We start from the raw sequence: 21,894 nt of genomic DNA, 5'->3' as shown, positions 1-21,894 counted from the left end.
TAAAAGATGCAGGACTGTTCTTCTATGGCTATTAAAGAAAAAACTGACCCTTAATTAAAGCTCAGAGGCCCTTGTTAAATTACAAATCTATAAAGGCAATTCCGGAGGGAAGTAAAAAAAAAAAAAAAGAAGTATACATGCTCTGTTCTTAGTCATGTGGCTTGATATTTGAGCAGATTTCATCAAGTATTATAGTGAAAGGGAGGTGACAGTGGCATGTCCCTTAAGACCACCCCCTCCAACAATCATCAGTTGGTTCATAAAAACTTATAATAAAGGTTATACAGCAAACCACTAGGAACTAAATAGTGAAATCAATCATAAGAAATTATAAGAAATCATAAGAAATTAAGTGCCTAAAGCAGATTGCTGACTAAAAGGATATCTACATGCATCAAAAGTTTTACAATGAGGGCTTCCCTGGTGGCGCAGTGGTTGAGCGTCTGCCTGCCGATGAGGGGGACACGGGTTCGTGCCCCGGTCTGGGAAGATCCCACGTGCCGCGGAGCGGCTGGGCCCGTGAGCCGTGGCTGCTGAGCCTGCGCGTCCAGAGCCTGTGCTCCGCAACGGGAGAGGCCACAACAGTGAGAGGCCCGCGTACCGCAAAAAAAAAAAAAAAAAAAGTTTTACAATGAAAATCAAAGCCTTACTTGCATTTCTTCCAAAATGGGGAGTAAGAAGTACTCCAAGAACATATAACAAAGAGCTTTCAAAAAGTCTTAGGTAAGAATTAGAGTCTTTAGAACAAAGATGTTTTCTATTATACTTTCTTCACTCTACACCCATAGCTGCAGTCAGGTTCTTGTAAACTCAATCTAGACTTTTGATTACCTTTCTCTCCATGTTTCCTATTTGTGAATTTACTTCAATTCCTCTTCCTCATTAATTAGGTCCTATAGGACCTACTGTGTTTTTTTTGGTTGTTTTTTTTTTGCGGTACGTGGGCGTCTCACTGTTGTGGCCTCTCCCGTTGCGGATCACAGGCTCTGGACACGCAGGCTCAGCAGCCATGGCTCACGGGCCCAGCTGCTCCGTGGCATATGGGATCCTCCTGGACCAGGACATGCACCCATGTCCCCTGCATCGGCAGGCGGACTCTCAACCACTGCGCCACCAGGGAAGCCCCTACTGTGTTTTTTAAATGCTTTAAAATGAAGATTGCATGTTATACTGGCAAATCTCTCTACAGATTTTCTAATTTTTAAGAATCTTTCTGCTTTTTCCTTTTCTTTCTTGTCTCCTTTTTTGTTGTTGTTGTTCTGTTTTTCACATTTCACCATCCTTGCTAATGCCTCCCATTCTTTCTGGAATATAATCTGCTTCCCAGCTAGCCAGAGTCCTTTGGGCTATATAATATGGGATATTTATTATCCCATTGCTCATATTTCCACAGAGGGCAGGGAATTCCCACTCACCCCTTTGGAGGGAACACTTTGGTCCCTCCTTTCCTCCCTCACTTAATCCTCCCCCCAATTAATCCTCCCCTCTGGAGAAGGAGTGACTCGAGGTTGGTAAACTACAGCCCTGGGCCTGTTTTTGTACAGCCCACATATATTTACACATTTTAAATGGTTGGGAAGAAAAGAGAAGAAGAATATTTCATGCCACATAACATGTATATGAAATACAACATTGTGTCTCCTCCAAATGTATCTGTTGAAGTCCTAACCCCCAGTACTTCAAAATGTGGCCTTAATCTGCTTATGTGCAGATATAATTGGTTAATGTTGGTTATATTGGAGTTGAGTGGGCCCTCTAATCCAATATAACTGGTGTCCTTATAAAAAGGGGAAATTTGGACAGAGATATGTACACAGGGAGAACATCAGGTGAAGATGAAGGTGGAGATCAGGGTGATGCTTCTATCAATTAAGGAATGCCAAAGATTGTCAGCAAACCACCAGAAGCTAGAATCAAGGCATGGAGCAGATTCCCTCACAGCCTTCAGAACGTACCCACCCTCGCTACGCCTTGATCTCAGACTTCCAGCCTCCAGAACTGTGAATACATTTCTGCTGTTTACGCCACACATTCTGTGGGTACTTTGCCACGGCAGTCCTAGCAAATGAATACAACAGCCATCCTCATTTGTCTACGCGTTGTCTATGGCTGCCTCTCTGCAACAACAGCTGAGCTGAGGAGGCCTCAAAACCTAAAATAGTCACCTTCTGGTCCATTATAGTACAAGTTTGCTGATTCCTGATTCATCTAATTGGTGAGGTAGGGGAAAGGGTCACTAGGCATATACAGCCCATTCTCCTTGTTTCTCTCCTTTGAGAACTGTCTGGTGATCCTTCCTCAGCCCTTCTCTCTTCTACAGAGGAGGCCTGGAAATGTCCAGCTGATCTGCCTGGGACCAGTGAGTGAGTTCTATTCAGGATAAAAGCAAGAGGAAAATAGGAAGGCGATTACGGGTCCAAGGCATGGTCTCCAATCTAGATTTATCAGTGATAACATTTTTATTGTAATCTCTTTCTGACACCTGTATATATTTCTCAGTTGGCTTCACATCTGGAGGAGAGAGTTATGTGAATCACTGGCCCCCACCAAACCTCAACTTCTTCCCCCTCATAGCAAAAGAGTGTTGGAAATCTCATTTCCTTCTTGAAGTCTCTCCAAAAAGGAAGTGAGCACTGATTTATTTTTTAACCTGTCCATATCCTCTCTGAATACGCAATTCTCATGACTCATTCTTAAACTCTAGACCACATAAAACCACTTGCAGTAATGCTCACACAAAGTTTAGATGATTTTTTCATGCTATGACCCTATGTATTTATGTGAGTATCTGCTATTTAGAATAGATCTAAATTATTATAACCTTCCCCAGATTATGAGCTCCTGAGCAGGTTTCTGTTTAACTTGGTTAAACAGAAGGTCTGGTTTGATTAATAACCAACACAATGCTCTGCTAATTAATGTGGTTTCCCTCATTAATAAAAAAGACCCTACCAATCCCTTGCCAACAATATTATTATGCAGGTTCATAAGGAAGAGAAGATGGAAAAGATGCTGATGATAAATAAGAGCTATGTAGCTTGAAAATTTTAATCACTAATAAAAAATATCGAGAAATATGTCTGAGAAAGAAAAATCAGTCTCTAATCTGTCATCCATACCTTATTAATTTACTCAACCCATTGATATTTGTGGGAAATGCTTATTACACACAAATTCTCTCTGACATCCTATGGAGGGAGGTGATGAAAAATAATAAGCTAAAGTGAACAGCTGGTTAAAGACCTTGACACTCAGGCAGAAAAAATCTGGCTTTGATCCGATAGATGTTCACAAAGAGTAGCTGAGAAGATGGAGTGTTTGGGGAAAATCATTCTAGCAGTTGTGAATACAGAGATCACAGCTAGATAATGTAAACTATGGACTTGTCTGGCCAGTGGAGAGGAAGGGCAGGGTAGGCCCCGCAGAGGCTGTTGGCTGGAGGGATCTAAGGGTATTCAGGGCAGGACAGCTGTGTTTAAACTCAGTGGGGCTTGTTACCTGGATGTTTCTCTGGCACCTATGAACCTCTCAGGGAGAGGGCAATACAACACAAATGAAGTGAAAGAAAGTTTCTGGAAAGAGTCTCTTGAGGGCAGTGTTTAACAGCATTTGTAACAGTGGAAGCTGGGGGTGGGAGTGGGGCAAAGGTCACTTCCCCACTCAGGGGGTGACCTTTCTGCTGGAGCTCTGAGCTGCAGTAGGGAACAGCCTAGGGCTGGACCAGACAAGTGAGAGAGCATAATGCTTGGGCAGCCTCAGTACCTTTGGAAAGTTTCAGCTGCTCCATGATATGGGCAGTGATAGATGACATCATGGATTCCAAACTGGATCATAAAATAATAAAAATGGTACCTGCCACCATGTAGCCAACAAATCCGAGTCCCAAACATGTGTGAGCTTTTACCCCCACCCCCACCAAGATTCCTAGGGGAAAAAAGACCCTAAGACTGGTTGGCAGAAATTGTAGAGTTGTAGTTTTGGAGTTACAATAAATGGGAGCTTCAAAGTGAGCGTGTGGTATGAGTAGTTACAATGAGTGTGTTGCTTGCAGGTTGCATGGCCTGGAAAACACAACTTACAAAGCGGAGGAGGTGATGTGGGACTGGAGTGCTGGTTGTGTTAAATATCAGCTGTGTGACATTGGTCAAGTCATTCAAATATTTTGGGCTTCAGATCCTGCATCAAAAACGTGGAATCTTTCAAATGTCCTGACAAGGTTGTGGTGAAGCTCAAATGAAATCACGTGTGAGCAAACCCTATATTTAAAGTGCTATAATTATCATTACAGGGAGTATTTGCAGAACAGGCTATTTGTAAAAGGTTCTGAGTGCACTGATTTCCAGCTGTCACCTGATATGAAATGCTTTTGTGTCTTCCAAAGCCATTTTCCAAGAAAATATTTTTTCTCACTTACACAATTGTCTCAGCAAAACCGAAAGCCACTTGAAATGACTGCTTTTAGGAGTGTCCGTGTATGTCTGTGTACCCAAAGGGGACACGACTGGGAAAATGCAGCTGTAGCTGGCACAGGAGAAATGAAGGGCAGAAAAGCCTTTGGGGCAGTAGAAAGTGGGGATCACAAAAATCTTGGCCTTATTTTAACATTTCTCAGAGTACAGGAGAGTCAGTATGCGATCTTGTTGGTAGTGGTGGTTCTACTGAGAAATCTTAACTTTAAATGGCCTGCCAATCTCTATTTTGTGTGTCCAAGAAGAGCTATTTATTACTTTTATGAAGCCACCAAAAGGCCACATTGAGGGGGAGAAAAACTAACTATTGAGCAGTATATGCCCTCACACTAACTATATAATGAGAGTAATGGGCAGAAGGTTCTAAAGATGGGCAATATCTGTTTTGATAAAACAAATCTAAGATTGCCCCCAACAGAAAGACAGCCCTCCCTCACCTTCACAAACTTTCTGTTACCCACCTAGGGGAGCAAGTTTCCGAGATTTAATGATGTGCTGGGATGACGGATTTTCCTGGTTGGTTGTCCCTGACAGCTCACCTCCACAGAACAGCCCTTTCTTTAGCCAATAACAGTAACCCATGTATGGATATGAGTTTCACAATCAACAAAGCACTTCATATAGAGGAAACTTACTTTATTGCAGAAAGGCGATTTGGGGGCTCACTTAAACTCAGGGAAGTGATTATGCATATTATCTTTAGGACACTGCGTCCCCTTTATCTCTAGGTTCACTTGTTCACGGGGTTTTTAGAGTCATGGCCTTTGGAATTCACCTTTACCTCCACACTTGTTCCAGGGGCAGACCTGTCTTTCTCACTTTCCTTAAGAAAACCAAGATCATCTTTGAATGAACTGCACATTCATCCTGCAATTCAAGGTAAACCCTGATCCCCTTATATCTACCTGAAGTCTAACACTGAATTCTACCTTAGTCACATAAACCTTCCTTAAACAGTCTGTTTCTTGAGGATAACTGTCCAAAGTGAGGTAGTTCTCTTAACTTTCTCTCATTATTTTGTTAATACTCTCTCTGACTTAGATGCCCTAAGTTTATTTACTTATTTGTAACAATTTATAAGTAAATAAATAGATAGATAGATAAATAAATAAGTGATTTAGATTACCATCATGTCTTTCCTTCTGGCTTGTTACTTAGAGCTGCTCTGTTCACCAGCCACGTGTGGCTATTGAACACTTGGGAGTGTGGCTGGTCCCAACGGAGATAACGTTGTCAGTGTAAAAGGCACAGCACATTTAGAGGACTTAGAACCCAAAAAAGAAAGTAATATCTTAGTGATAATTTTTGTGCATTGGTTACATATCAAAATGACATTTTAATATATTGGTTTCAATAAAATATATTATTAAAATTAATTTCACTTGTTCCTTTCACTTTTTTTTTAAGTAGCTACAAAGTTTAAAGTTATATACGTGGCTCACATTATACTTCTATGGGCAGTGCTGACCTAGAGCTTTTAACTTTGCATTCTAGGTCTTTATCCTACTTCCCCTCTTCCTCCCTCATGCTTCATTCAAGCCCAAATCTCCTGGCTTATTTTCTTTTTCTATGGCATTAACATCCCCACTGAACTAACAATTCTGTTCGATTACATCTGTCCTAGCCAAAGATGAGTTTCTCAGCCCACAGGTGGTGGGGGATAGATTTAAGTACTCACTACTACTCACAGCAAGTATGCTGGCCCTAAAGTTATTCCATTAGAAAAAAAAATTCCCTTATTACTGAAATAATGTCTGGAGACTTAATAGAAAGTAGGCAGAACAATAGCAGAATATTCAGAGATATCCCTACTGGTTTTGGAAAGCAGAACTGACTTCCTAGAAAATTACATCCAGTAAGACAGTTCCACATGGAGTGAAACAAATTTAGTCCTGATATTCAAGGGAGTGCATAAAGATTCCTCTGAGAATGTGGAGTTAATAAAAATGGATGGTGAAACCGGTTGTGTTTTTCTTGAAGGGAGTTCACAGGCAGTATCAATCCAGCCCAAGGGAACAATGGGGCTGAATATTTTCCAAGTGCTTGACATAAAGAGCAAAACTTATTTTCTCCATTGTGGTCTGCCACTATTTTTACAATTCTGATATTTTTACAGACAAATCAATCCACACACAGACATGTTTATAATAAACCATTGTTAAACCCTGATGTTTTCAAACTTACAATGACCAGAATATAGGAAGAACCACCTGCCCTGTCTTCATGTCCTCTTTACCTGCCACTTCCTCCCAGCCATGCTTTCTTTCTCCAGCCTCAAGTTCTGCCTGGGACCCGTTAAAAAAAACAATTAAGGCTTTAAGAGAGTCAGTAAAAAAAAAAAAAAAGCTGTGGGAAAGCAGGAACCACTCAGGGGGCTGGTCTCCAGTGTTCTGCGCCTCTCACCCGCCTCTGAGACAGTTTCCTGTGCATTGCTTGATTTGTTTTTATCTCACTGTTGCCAACTTTAAAAAATGCACAACGTGAGAGTTGTGAGTTAAGTTTTACTTGGGGCAAAATGAGGACTATAGCCCGGGAGACAGCATTTCAGATAGCTCTGAGGAACTGCTCCAAAGAGGTGGGGGGATGCTCAGGATATATGTGATTTTGGTGAAGGGGGAGTACATGCAATCAAGCACATATTTTTGCAGAAGGTTTCTGCTAGTCTCGTGAAGGTTACAGCTAGTTACGAGGAGCAGACGTCACCATGAAGGATTTTAGTGCTTTTCTAGATATGACGAGATACAAGAATTGGGCTCATAAAATCGGCTCCTGAAAATATCTAAATATCTGAAGACCCGTTCTGCCAGTTTTTCCCAGAGCACAGAGCGCCTCATTTCTACTCTCCACCTGAACTTTCAGAGGGTGTTGAAAGTCAGCAGCTGCAGCAGCACATGATTTAATCCTTGTAGAGGTAGATGGCAAGTGCCAATGGCAAGTGCCAGTTTGCAGTTGACACTGTGTTACACGGCCAGAATTACCGCCACCCCCCCGCCACAGATTTATTTGGGTTAAGAGACCTAAATGGGAAGGAAACCCAGAAAAGAGGGGATATATGTATACGTATAGCTGATTCACTTTGCTGTACAGTAGAAACTAACACAACATTGTAAAGCAACTATACTCCAATAAAAATTAATTTTTTTAAAAAAAAGAAACTTTTAAAAATGCAAATATTTCTGAGAGTGTTAAAGGGCTTTCAGAATTTTACATGTCGGTGTGAATTATTCAGTCAAACTGCCTCTCTGCTCCCCCTCCCCAACAAGTCATCAGCAGCCTACTCACTGCTTGTCTTCCTCAGTGATAAGGACAGGAATCTAATTTCAAAACAAACAAACAGAAAACTGCCTACATGGGCTCCTCCTTAAATCTGCCAAGATATTAATATTTTAGCAGTTAAAAGAGCCATGTCAAGTCTTTTGAGACATGTTATGGCCAATTCACAGTGTTCTTTCTTGCAGTGGAACTGCGTCTTGAATTTCCTCCAGTAAAATACTGTGAAAACTAGGAAGCGTGAGGAAACTTCATTTTTGTTTCATGCAAGTAGGAGGCAGTATGGGACACCAATTTATGGTCCTATGGCTTTAACTGTGGGGATGGAAATTTCATCTTTGGTTATGCAGCTATTTGGGGAGGGTGGGGAAGAGAGACAACATAGGTCAGGAGCGATGGCACAGCTCACTAACTCACCACCCATTCTCTCTCCCGGAACAGTTGTGTAATTACTAAAGAACGCGTACCTCAGGACACTGACATTTCTGACCAGAAATTCACAGTCACTTCTGCACTCCGTAAATCTTAATGGAGACTTTCCTGGATGTTTACAGTCTTTAGGACCCTTCTGTGTTGTTTATGGACCAAATCCATTTAGATCACCTAAACAATGGCCATCCCGATAGGGGCTGTCTTCCACTGGTCACTTAAGGTCATAACACATGCCCTACTCAAAAAGCCACAGAAAACATATCCTTGATGATTAAAATGTTCTTAATCCCTGTTCCAAGTTTATAACACAGAAGATCAACAGTGGAGAAAACTTGAAAATTTAGGAAAGCATTATTTTTTCCAATCTTCTTATAGGAGATGATGCATTAGTAACACTTCTAAGTGCTACATCCAGGCAACCCAATGCCAGAACAGCAACCCTCACAAGGTTCTACACAGAGGAGGCACTCAATAATATTTGTCGACTGACTTGTTCAATGTTCTATTAAAATCACTGTGAAATGTATATCTTGTTTTACTTATAAATGTATTTTCTCTAAATACTGTCTTACCATAGATATCAACTCATTTTCAGGTGCCATCTGGTGTGTAACTCTGGCACAGGTGTATGTGCTACACAGGTCTGCAGAGTGGAGGATTTATTACCACAGCTGATGCTGCTATCCATTCAAGCCATAGAGGAAATGTGTGTAATCAGTAAATGCTATAAAATGAACCAAAACAAAAGCCTTGAATTTTTCAGATACATCGTTTTAAAATACTTTTCAATAATTTAGAGGAGAAATATATTTGGTTGGTAGCTGGGGTGATCTCATGGGCAGATACATCTAGTCAGGGTTTCAAGAATGCAGTGGTCACATGTGGCTTGTGACTGCATATTTTCAACCCCACGACTGGGCTGTGTTCCTGAAACAGATGTCATTTCACAGATGTGGCTCTGTATGTATTAGCTCCAGTAAATACTCTCTAAATCTGCAGGGGACAAAAGGAAGGACCTAAACATTCTAGAATAGTTAGTCATAGTTAATCATGAAACACAGTATAAATACTAGTGTCTTATTCTCTAGGATATTACCTTTTTAAGAACAATAATGAGCAGTCTCTACATCTGCTGGACCACTACTTACATACAGATAGTCCCTGGGAATTACTACCTCAGCCTAGTGGCCAAAGTAACTCGGCTTCCACCACAACCGCTGCTATGAGGATATGTTTCACATGTCCTTCTCCTCATTCCTTTGACCCTTCAAAAATCCTTTGAACTTTCTCCCACTGTGGAACCCAAGCAAGGATCCATCGGGTTGTTATGCTAGAAATGATGGCAGGGGGGAAGGAAGGAGAAGGAGAGGCTGGATATCTCCTGTAGCATCATCACCTGAGGCTTCTCCTCTCTCCCATTTCCACTGCTACCTCTCCTCCAGCTAAGTTACAGGATCATGTCAAATCTCTAGCCCCTGTTCCATCCCAACTCTTACAAAGCCTCCAGCTATTTCTTAACTCTTCCTTAGCTTCTTTAGTTAGCTTCCAGGAAATTCACTGACTACAGGTGGCCTCCAAAGTATAGATAAATATTACGTGAGACTCATCACCTGTCTTATCTCCCTCTAACACTCTTCTGGGAAAAATAAAAGGTATTCATAGGAGGCTTTTATGTGGAGCCCCTTTGCTCATTATTTCATAACTTCCAATGAAAACCCTTAGAAAACTTGCAGAGCAAAGAACTGTCCTTGCTGGAACTACTTTCCTTATTTCTCACTAGTCAAGGGCTGAAAGACATAATAGTTGAAAACAAAGAAGGTGGCAGTGGAAAGGGCAGCATGGTGCCCAAACCCTAGTCCTCTCAGGGGAAAGAAAAGGGGTGACCAGAAGTCTGATCCAGGTGGAAAAATTTCTCTAGAAATTTCTCCTAGATAGAAAGTCTTCACCCGTGACAACTCTTCAATTCTTAACATCCTGGAACCCATAACTTTTTGTGGTGTGAATGTGTATACATCTACCTTTCTAGTGTTAAAACTTTGCCAGAACATTAGTCCAAATGTGTCTGAGTAGCAACACCTACTCAGTAGAAAAGAGACCCTACTGAAATAACTAGAAGATACTACACACTGAACATTTAATGAGTACCTATAATTTTCAGTTAGTGTGCTAAGCACTTAGGTTACTGAGATAAATGACACAGACTGGACTTCAAATTGCTTCAAGGTTGGTGAAAGGAAAAACAAAGAAATATATAAACAATATTAATGTGACAACTGTTAGAAGAACAGGGCCCTTCCTATAGACTGAGTCTTGAGAACCTAGTAAAGTGAATCAATGTGAAGAAGATAGAAAGGGAATTCTAGGTTAAAGGAGCGAAAGATGCAAATATGAAGAGTGTGAGAAGAATTCAAAAGTAGTTTGATATGGCTGGAATATTGAGTGAAAGATGGAGGAGACAAAAGAGGAGAGGCTGGAGAGGCTGTCATGGCTAAATTCTGAATGGTTTTGTCTTACATGCACAGAAATTTGATTTTCTAGCAAAAAAAAATTGAAGACATTGAAGGATTTTCCCATAGAACAGAGACATGATCAGACTTAACTTTTTAAAGGGTCACTCTGTTTGTATTTTGGATAATGGATGAGGGGTATTTGATACTAAAGACCAATTAATAGGCTGCATTTCAGGTGAGAGATGGACCACCCAGAGCATTGGCATTAGGGATGAAAAGGAGATGAGTTAACACCTCATTAGAAATGCAGACTAGAGAGGACATGGTGACAATGAATGTGAGTTTAAGAGAGAAGAACAAGTTTGGCTATATTCCAAACTTTGGAAATGTTCTACTAAAAGTATATAGAAGTCTTGACAAGCAATGAAGGGTTAGACACCTTGATCCTCCATCCTCTGCACAGCACTAGCCCCATGGGAAACCTGCCTAGGGCTGGCGGAGGCCTTGCTCTCAGTATTTGGCAGCCAGGGTTACATTCAGAAATGAGTACACATTCCTCAGACATGTTACACAGGGCAGTGAATTCTGCACATCTTTATGAGTGAAACTGGGTTTTGCAGCCTAGTCTGAGAAAATATGAAAATGACAGTAAGTCAGATGAATGAATGTACATCAGGCTGACATAAATCTGTGTGGAAGGATTTGTCTCCTATCTTGGAAGAAATCTAGCTAATGGCAAACTTCCTCTATTATGGGACCTCTGAGTTCATGACATATTCAGAGGAAATAGAAGTGAGTTGGCTCTTTAGAAAGTATTCCCTAGAAAAGGAAAACAGCAGGGAAAGCTTTCAGAAACCATTGTTCATCTACTGAAAGATTCACAGATAGAACAGCAAAAAAAGTTCTTCTGCCAAACTGACCCCTGCTTGCATGCTGCCTGTTCATATGTGACTTGGAAGGAATGCCCATGGCACATATTGGTGGTAAAAACATAAAACAGAAAAAGATTCTCAGAGGCAATATAAATCCCAGTATTAATATCTGAGGCTATGTATTCCTCCTCTCCACACCCTATGTCAGTGAGAACTGGCTGAGCACTCAGATTATAATATTGTTCTGAATGGACCAAAATATGAAATAGTCCCAATTTTCTTACTTAATAGTTTATAAAGTTATCCGGTCCTTACCCTAAATGAGCTAATGGAAATAAGTTACCTGCTCCAGGATAATTAAGAGCTTACTGTAAAAACAAAGTAACCAGAATAAAAGTAAAAAGAAACTTTAGAAAATCAGCTGAGGGTGATGGCGGCGGCGGCGGCGGCAGGAGCAGCAGCAGGAGCAGGGGCTGCAGGCGGTCGGGCTCCGGGCCAGGAAGGCGGCGCCATCTTGTGCCCGGGGCCAGTGAGGAGGCGGGAAGGGGGCCCCGCGGGGCGCAGGAGACTACGGGAACGGCTTGGAGCTGAGGAGCTGCTGCTGGAGCCCGAGCCCGAGCCCAAAGAGGAGCCGCCCCGGCCCCGTGCCCACCCCCGGGAGCTCTGGGCCCTGCGCCTGGCTCGTGAGCCCACGGCAGCCCGGAGGAGGAGGAGGAGCCAGGACTGGTCGAGGGTGACCCGAACGGCGCCATTGAGGACCCGGAGCTGGAAGCGATCAACGCTCAAGTCAGGGAGATGGAGGAAGAAGCTGAGAAGCTAAAGGAGCTACAGAACGAGGTAGAGAAGCAGATGAATATGAGTCCACCTGCAGGCAATGCTGGCCCAGTGATCATGTCCACTGAGAAGAAGATGGAGGCTGATGTCCGTTCCATCTATGTTGACCATGTGGACTATGGTGCAACAGCAGAAGAGCTGGAAGCACACTTTCACGGCTGTGGTTCAGTCAACCGTGTTACTATACTATGTGACAAATTTAGTGGTCATCCCAAAGGGTATGCATATATAGAGGTCTCCGACAAAGAGTCAGTGAGGACTTCCTTGGCCTTAGATGAGTCCCTATTTAGAGGAAGACAAATCAAGATAAATCCCAAAACTAACCAACAAACCAGCCATCAGCACAACAGACCAGGGTTTCCCACGAGCCCGATACCGTGCCCGGACCACCAACTACAACAGTTCCCGCTCTTGATTCTACAGTGGTTTTTTTTTTTTTTTTTTTTTGCGGTACGCGGGCCTCCCACCGTTGCGGCCTCTCCCGTTGCGGAGCACAGGCTCCGGACGCTCAGGCTCAGCGGCCATGGCTCACAGGCCTATCCACTCCGCGGCATGTGGGATCTTCCCAGACCGGGGCACGAACCCGTGTCCCCTGCATCGGCAGGCGGACTCACAACCACTGCGCCACCAGGGAAGCCCTCTACAGTGGTTTTAACAGCAGGCCCTGGGGTCCCGTCTACAGGGGCCAGGACAGAGCGACATCATGGTATTCCCCTTACTAAAAAGTGTATTAGGAGGAGAGAGAGGAAAAAAAGAGGAAAGAAGGAAAAACAAAGAAATAAAAAAAGAAAAACAGAAGATGAAAAAAGAAAAAAAAAAAAAAAAGAAAGAAAATCATTTAAGATGGGTCCCCAATGCCTCTTTAATAAATTACATTCCCTTAAGAGGCAATAGCCAATGGATTATAGCATCACATTAAAGATGATGTCTTTCTCCTTTTTAACTTTCATTGTTAATCTTAAAAAAAGAAAATCAATAGATTTGTAATAAACGCTTTCTTCTTGGGCTGAGAGACACTCTAAGAAGAAAGCCTTGAGTAAAAGTTTGATGTTATCCATCAGTCGTTCTTCACCAAAAAGAAACAAAATGTGGATCACAGTAAATATAATTAAGATGTGCTGTATTTTTCTTTTCTTTTTTTAGTTAAAAATAATTGTCTTTTAAAAAGTACACTTTATTTTTTCAAGCAGTTTTAGGTTCACAGGAAAACTGAGTCGGAAGTACAGAGATTTCCCATATACTTACTGACAGACCCCACACACGTACACAGTCTCCCTTCCCAGAGTGGTACATTTATTACAACTGATGAACCTACAATGACACATCATAATGACCTAAAGTCCGCAGTTTACCTTAGGGTTCACTCTTGCTGTAAATTTCATGGGTTTGACAAATGTATAATGACATGTATCCACCATTATAGTATCATATAGAATAGTTTCACTGCCCTAAAGATGCTCTGTGCTGCACCTATTCACCCCTCCCTCCTCCCTAACTCCTGGCAACCACTGATCTTTTTACACTCTCCATAGTTGTGCCCATTCCAGAATGTCATGTAGTTGAAATTATACAGTATGAAGCCTTTTCAGATTGGCTTATTTCACTTAGTAATATGCATTTTTTCCAAAGGCATTACAAAATTCCCAAGGCAATGAATGATATAGCATAATGATAAAGAGCATGAAGACTCAGACCCAAGTGTTGGTTTTGCCCCTTTGGTCAAGTTACTTAAATTTCCTGGGCCTTGGTTTGCTCATCTGTAAAATAAGGATAACAGTAACACCTAGCCCACTAACTTATGATGTTGTTGTGAAAATCAGATTTCTTTTTAAAAAATGGAGGTCATAATGCCTATGTTGTAGGGTTGTTGTATGGATTAAATAGGCAATGTGTGTGAAGAGCTTAGCACTGTGCCTGGAACATATTACATATTTAATAATGGTAGCTGACAATTTTCAATTTAATGTGTGCTGAATATTTTCTACTTGACCCTCTGAAACTCCTCTCTGCTCTTTTCCATCTTCCTTTGGGGGCACAGTTGCTCAAGAACACATGAAGAGAGTGCCCTTCCCTCCTGACTTCCTGATGAGCTCAGCTAATAAAAAAAAGGATGGAAGACGGGAGGGAGAGAGAGGGGTGTTTTCTCCCTCTGCCTATCCTTTGTCAAGCTGGAGTCTGGCTGTGGCTGTATTCCTCTTCAAAGGCCAAAGACCCTCCTGGGCAACAGTGGTTGGTTTCTCTTAAAGCTGCCCAGACTTTTGTAAGTAATCTCTTAAGTGATCTCTTTTGAGGTAATTTACAAAGTTTCTGTTGTTTCCTGTCAGGAAGACACATAATATTTTCCCTTCATATTTACTTGCAAAATTATTATTACTCTTTTACATTGTAAAGCAGCCAGGGAATCATAAAATCAAAAACCGTAAGTAACTCTATAAAATCTTGCACATTATTACTAATATCCCTCTATATCCAACACTGGTCAGAATTTATGAAGATGTATCAAATACTTTTGGATTCAAATAAAAAATGTGAAAAAAAATTAGAAATTTGGAAAAAAGTGATGAATATTAAAAGTTGTAAAATATCTATAAGAAAGGCTGGTCAATTTTTCCTCATTAAAAATATACCAAACACAACAACTACAAAATTCCTGGGCATTATTTAGCTTGGTAGAGCAAAGACAATTATTTAAACAAAGTGTATTTAATGTTTATAACTGATGTTTTACAGTTGTATTCCCCAAGAGGGAATCGGCCTCTTTTCTGGAACCCTGATCACTGAGATGCATACTATCCTAATAGAGAAGACTTTTATAATAATAGTTCAAGGAGATCTTCAACTGCAGCAGGAATTTTCACTAATAATTAAGAAATTAATTGCAGCACATATGATCTACTGCTATGACTCTACTTATCACAGTGGACTATCAATTTTATCTTAAAATCACAGAATGCATTTTTTCCAATTTTATAAATATTAACTATATATGTTTTTCATTACAAATCATGTTATAATAAAAAACAGGTCAATCTTAATGTTTAACTTAAAACACAAAAAGTAATAGAGAACATGTAAATATGGCACCCTCTTCACTGTATGAGTGGGGCATGGCCCTCCACCCAGAATATTCTGTAAGAAGACTACTTACTTTAGTTTTTGGTCGAGCTCCAGTTGACATCTGGTTTGGCACACCATCAAGATTCTGAATGTTTCCAGTTTTATTTCCACAAATTCCTTCCTTCTGATGATTTTTCTAAAAGATTACTCTTCAGGTTTATAGAATTCTGTAGAAAAAAAATTTTAAACGAGTTTTTTTCATGTACAAAGAATTATTCTCAGGCAATAATTCAAGTGAATTACTCAATAAAAATACATTTTTCAAAAACCTGAATGGTTTTGAAAATTAACATAAAATGTGAGAATATTCCTAAATAGCAATAATGTTTCCAAAGACATTTATACTTAGGCTCAGTAAGATCAGCCCTAGTAAAGCCTGTGAACTTGTAAATATAAATTTATAAACTAAAAGTAATTTTATACTACCAAGGTAAAATATAGTACTATATTGGCATATTTTAAAACTTTTTAAAAAGCAAAACCAAAGGTATCTAAAAACTTGAAATAAGAGGTGGCTCATTCAAAGCCACAGTATTCTTTTAAGCTTTAAGATCTCAATTTATATATTTTGTAATAGTAGGGAACAAATTATAAAATTTTATTTCTGAAGATTAGCTGTAGAAATAAAATGAGTAAAGATGTTAGCATAAAGAGAATCCTAAACTTTTCAAATACAGTAAAAGTTCTTCTTCCAAAATGTTAAATTCTTATTGAAGTCATTGTTTTCACTAATTCTTCCCATCACTTGGAAGTCTGCCACGTCCCTCTATGTCCAAATTCCTTATGTAAGTTACCTAGAAGCCTATGCTGCAGTGTTCTGTCCTGATTTATTCCTTCTGAAAAAAGGACCAAGGTTTTCAGAAGGAAAGGTTGGAAATGTGAATTTTTCATTTAACTAAAAATTCAGTCATTGCTCATCAGGTTGTTCTTTGGGGTGGGAAATAAAACATCTACAATATACAGCCTTACGTGTAAATCTAGCACTGCCAAATACTAGCTATATAACCTTGGACTTATTTCCTCAAATCTAAATTTAATCACCTATAAAACAATACCTTCTGACTTCTACTGAACAGTTCTTTGTGCTTGGGATATTTGGCCAATGGAATGTGAGTACAAAGGAACATGTCAAGTCTGAGCAGAAACTTCATATGTTCTGCTTGGAAATTATAGTTTTCTTACTCTTGATGCTTACAGAAATTCCACTATGGGGAAAAGAAATAAATATGATGATGAGAATACTGATGATACGGTGTGATAACAGGCACTACATTAATGAGTTTTACATATTTACATTTTGGGGAGAATCTCCTGATTTGATCTTTTGAACAGAAATTTACTAATTCAAAAATGTCTGAGAAGGGTTTGAAGGACATAGAGGAGTGTGTACATATTCTGCCCTTGAAAAAAGACCATGAAGGATCTAACAGGGTCTTGGCTTAATTCAAATGCACAGTGATTTTAAAAGGTATGAAAGTTATTAAACTGGAGGAGAAACAGTGGCAAATTAGACTATGTTGGACAGGCAGTCAGTGGTGCTGGCAATACAATGAGTGGGCCAGTGAGTTGACCAATGAATACTATACTCTTCTGACTACTGCTAATGTCCATTTCTGCTGGCTGGTGTAGACAGTTTGACAGGTGCCTAGAAGAACACCCACTGTGGGTTCATTTGTAAAATGAAGATGATGCTAGCAGCTGTTTCAATAGGATGCTGCCTACTACATGAAAGCCCCTTCAGTACTACTGTAGCTGCTATTGTAACACAGCCTCTTTTTCTTTGGAAGTTACGGACTGTATCTTATTTAGGAAAAACTAACATTTGATGACAGAATGTTAAGCACAACATCCTGTGTATGATACTTTCACATGTATTCCCTCATTTTTTTCTTCTCAGTAACTGTGAGGGGGGTCCTGTTGGTTGAATTTTATAAAAGAATTCCTAAAGAGAACAAGTTGCTTGACTAGGATCACATAGCAAATGAGAATGCTAAGATCTCTTGAGTCTTCTCAGTAACTTCTCTCTTCCCCCATATTTCTCTTTGTATCCTGCCCCAGCCCCACTTCCCCAACCTCTCCAGTCTAAATCTCAGCAAGGGTCTGTTCCATCATAGCCTTTGTTCAGCTGGTTAACAGGCTTGGGCTCCTTTTAGCCCTACTGAAGACAGACACCTGTGGAGGCAAGGAAATGGGGCTGAAACTGCAGGAAGGAATTGACCACTACAACCCAGCAGTTTTGTAGAGCTCCTGTGGCCCAGGTACAGCCACTTACAGCACTTAGTGAACATATGCTAAGGCACTTTATAATTTTGATGCTGTTATAATACAAATAATATCCTTTCATAAAATTACATTTTCTATATTCTGTTACTTGCATATAGTAATTCAATTGATTTTTTTGCTTAATTGATGTTGTTTCCATAAATATTTGTAAGCTTTCTGATTAACTTTATATGTTTTTGGGGGGCTGTCTTTGTACTCTTACATCGGTGACTAATGGTAACTTTGTTTCTTTACCATTCCTCATTCTTTTCTATTATTTTCCTTATAAGTAGGCTCGGCCTCCAGTCAGAGGTGGTAGTATCCTTATTTTATTTCTGATTTTAAGGAGAATGCTTCCAGTGTTTCTCCATTTAACTGCAATGCTGACTGTACTGGGTTTTGTTTTTTCTTAATCAGGCAGTTCCATTCTTTGATCAAAATGTTTTATATGAAAGGATGTTGAATTTTACTGAATGTATTTTCTCCATCTATTAAGATGATCAAATTTTTCTTCTTTAATCTCTTAATTTATAAACTACATTAATTAATCTTATGCTAAACCAACCATGCATTTCTGTATTATATTATCAAAGTACCCTTCTAGTCTTTAAGATTATTTATGATAATGAAGATTGGAATTTGTCAAATGCCCTTTAAATAACTAGACTTATCAATGAACTACAGTAATAGATTCATAATTATTAAACTATCGTTATATTCTTGAGATCAACTGTGCTTGGCTGTGGGAAGCAGTTCCTTTAACTCTTATTGATTTGGTGTTTTCTTTGGTCTTTTTGTACCCATTTTCATTTTTTGTCCTCTTAAGTTTTTGTGTCAAGAAGACATTAGTTTCATAAAATAAATATGGAAACTATGCCTCTTTATAAATAAGATGTAGAAATTTTATATTGCATTGGAATTATCCATTCTTTGAAAATCTCAAAGAACCCATAGGCAAAACTCTTTTGACCCTTAGAGGGAGGTACTTTTTTGATAACTTTAAAATTTTCTCCTATTGGTTTATAGTCCATTTTTGTAAGTTACTCCTGAGTGAATTCTGACAATAAATGTTCTATTACACTGCCTATTACATGAAGTTTTTCAAATTTATTAGCAGACGTATGTAGACTCTTGCACTTTGAAAATCATATTATCTGATATTATAGCCCTCTTGTTCCTGTTCTATTTATATTGTCTAGTGGAAAGAGCCTAACCAAGGATTTAGGTTAGACAGACTCAAGGTAGATAAGCCAACTCACTTGTTAGATCTCAGCTTAATCACCACTGCTTCTGGGAAGCCTTTCATCACTCCTGGTAGATGTTTCTGTGAATTCCTATATTTCCTCTAGCAAAACATTTCTCTCACATTATAATTGTAGTTTGTTTAATGAGCAGCTTCTTTTTTTTTTTTTTGAAAGCTAGTCCAAGATCCTGGACTTGACTTGTATGATCCTTTACAATGTTTTCTTTTTTTTTTTTTGCTTTATAACAAATTTAATCAGTCATACATATACATCTGTTCCCACATCCCTTCCCTCATGCATCTCCCTCCCTCCCACCCTCCCCATCCCACCCCTCCAGGCGGTCACAAAGCACCGAGCTGATCTCCCTGTGCTCTGCGGCTGCTTCCCACTATCTATCTACCTTACGTTTGGTAGTGTATATATGTCCATGCCGCTCTTTCACTTTGTCACAGCTTACCCTTCCCCCTCCCCATATCCTCAAGTCCACTCTCAAGTAGGTCTGTGTCTTTATTCCTGTCTTACCCCTATGTTCTTCATGACATTTTTTTTCTTAAATTCCATATATATGTGTCAGCATACAGTATTTGTCTTTCTCTTTCTGACTTACTTCACTCTGTATGACAGACTCTAGGTCCAAATGAGCAGCTTCTATGTTAAATTGTAAGCTCTAGGAGGGTAAAGAGGAGGTCTGTTTAATTTCCCACCAAGCACCCAGCACAGAGTGAGTATTCAATAAATCTATGTTGAATTAACAATTACTTTTTTCCATGTCCTTCTCTGCTTGTCTCTTTCATAAGATCATAGTTATAATGGACTTTTATAGCTACCATACCAAGAGGGCAGAAGAATGATTAAAAATGCCAGCTCTGGAGCTAGAGTACTGGGTTCAAAGCCAGGCTGAGCCACTCACTAGCTGTGTGACTATGAACAAATTATTTCACTTCTTTGTATTTCAGTTGCCTCACCTTTAAAACCAGAAATAAATAATGTTTTGTACTCACTATATTGCAGGGAGTTTATATGTGTGAAACACTTAAAAGTGTGTCTGGTACATAGCAAGTTGTGAATTAATGTTAGCTATTGTTAAGTTAGTACATGACAGGTAAATGAATGGATAAAATAATAAATCTGTAAAAATAGAGAAAATACAATACTTGCTCCACCTCTGGCCTTCTCTGAGGATCAAGTCATGTGAGTTTTAAATAATGACAAGCATTTGAGGTGTTTTATTAAAATCATTACAAACGGGAAGCCCCAGTGGCCATAGGAAGAGAACTGTTTTATTCTTTGGAAAAAAGTGACAAGGGCAGAGAAATACTTAATTAGGTTTTGTTCCTTATTGGAATTTTTCTTTAATATTTTAGCCTTGACTACAATAAAACTACATTATTTTAACTACACAACTTTAACAGTTTAATATTTTTGTAACTACAAAATAACTGAACAAGAATTTTTCCTGAGACATGATAGTTTTTTGGGAAATAATCTCTAACTTTTCAAATATCCTTTTTTCTGGGTCTTTACCCATTACTTACTTTTTATAGTTCACATTTTATTTAAACAATGTCTCTTCATTTGTTTTTCTTACGTTGACAAGAAAATTTTTAAATGCTATCCTTGTAGTTATTCTCAAAGTTGCTATGTATAGGTATTAGCCCTAGAATACTGAACTTCACTGATATAATAATCATTGAATATTTTCTGCTACATACAACCAAGCCATGACATAGGATTGCAAGAAACCAAATAATAAAATTCTCTTCCTAATCTTTGTTCGAATTTCATATAAAGAGAGCTTAGGAAAAAATTCCTAAGATAAGATATTTATGCTTATGCAAATACAGCAAAGAATGAGGTGGGTCATTGTTGTTGATTGTCCAAACCTGGAGAGACAAAGAGCAAATTCTTTTACCCATTCTGCTCTTTTTAGAAGAACACAAAAACAGAAATATATAAAGATAATCCTATTATTTAAACAATTCCAGGGACATTTCTAAAACTTAACATACACTATTCAAATTTTTACAAAATATTTTAAAGTATAACATGCCATTCTTTAATTTCCTCATTTGCGAAGAAGTATCTCACTAGTTAACTGACTTAGAAATTGAAGATCATTACATTTGATTTTTTGGAGGAAAGCACAATGTTTATAAAGAAACATCCATTTTTAAAAACACTTAAAATACTGGCTATTAATATCTAATTGCAACAACAGGTATAAATGATGTAACATCAATTTTGATCCCAAATATAAAGGGTCAAAGCCATGCATAGACTGAAAGTTGCCCTTGCCATTTATTTTTCAAGTAGTAGATTTTTTCTGTATCTCAAAAAAGAAGTTTGTGTAATTAACTTTCAAGGAGCATTAAAAACACAAAGAAGAAATTTAAGCACACATGAAAATTTTCCCAGGCTGAGTAATTTGTAATTTGTATTGAGTTTATTTTTGACAGTGTTTCTAATCTGTACCTCCCATAACTGAGACTAATTAACTTATCCTGCTAAATCACCAAGAAAGGCATATTTGATTCCAGATCTATCTGAAAAATGAGATACCTTCATTTTTCATATTCCTATAGCTAGACACAAGAGTCCCCTTCTCCATCACATTAATGATAACTACCATTTATTTAGTGCTGTGTAGTGAAAGTAGGCTGCTGACTAACTTCAGGTCCTGATTTCCATGCTTACTTGCTCATGTGACCTGAGCAAGTTACTTAAAGTCTCCATGTCTCTGCTGTCCCATTGGACTAAAATGGGAATGATAAGATCTACTCATAGAGTTTATTACTTCCCATTTGATTTTTTGGCCCATATTTTACCCAGGATATTGTCACCGCTTCAGGATGCCAGTTCTAACTGCATTATATTCTCTATGAGAGCTATGACTATACACTTTCTGATGGGTTAATTACTACAAAAGGTTACCAAAGACCCAACA

At 39.1% G+C, this 21,894-nt stretch overlaps 1 protein-coding gene and 1 pseudogene across 2 annotated transcripts in view; one reads left to right on the top strand and one right to left on the bottom strand.

The window, feature by feature from the left end:
- Positions 1–15,505, bottom strand: part of STARD13 (StAR related lipid transfer domain containing 13) — a gene marked incomplete at both ends in the record, with an annotated part of 396,567 nt that extends 381,062 nt beyond the window's left edge. The window contains one exon of the mRNA XM_079721597.1: positions 15,476–15,505. Within this exon, the coding sequence (XP_079577723.1) occupies positions 15,476–15,505 (30 nt within the window). The remainder of the gene's footprint in view (positions 1–15,475) is intronic.
- On the top strand, positions 11,924–13,049 carry LOC307065212 (polyadenylate-binding protein 2-like; annotated as a pseudogene). The gene is made up of 2 exons: positions 11,924–12,752; positions 12,964–13,049. The product of its transcript is annotated as a polyadenylate-binding protein 2-like (transcript).
- Positions 15,506–21,894: the final 6,389 nt, after the last annotated feature.

Source organism: Hyperoodon ampullatus (genome assembly GCF_949752795.1).
Source record: "Hyperoodon ampullatus genome assembly, chromosome: 16".
Classification (NCBI taxonomy): domain Eukaryota; kingdom Metazoa; phylum Chordata; class Mammalia; order Artiodactyla; family Ziphiidae; genus Hyperoodon; species Hyperoodon ampullatus.
Note: the sequence above shows the minus strand (reverse complement) of the source record. Positions and strands in the feature narration are given on the sequence as shown.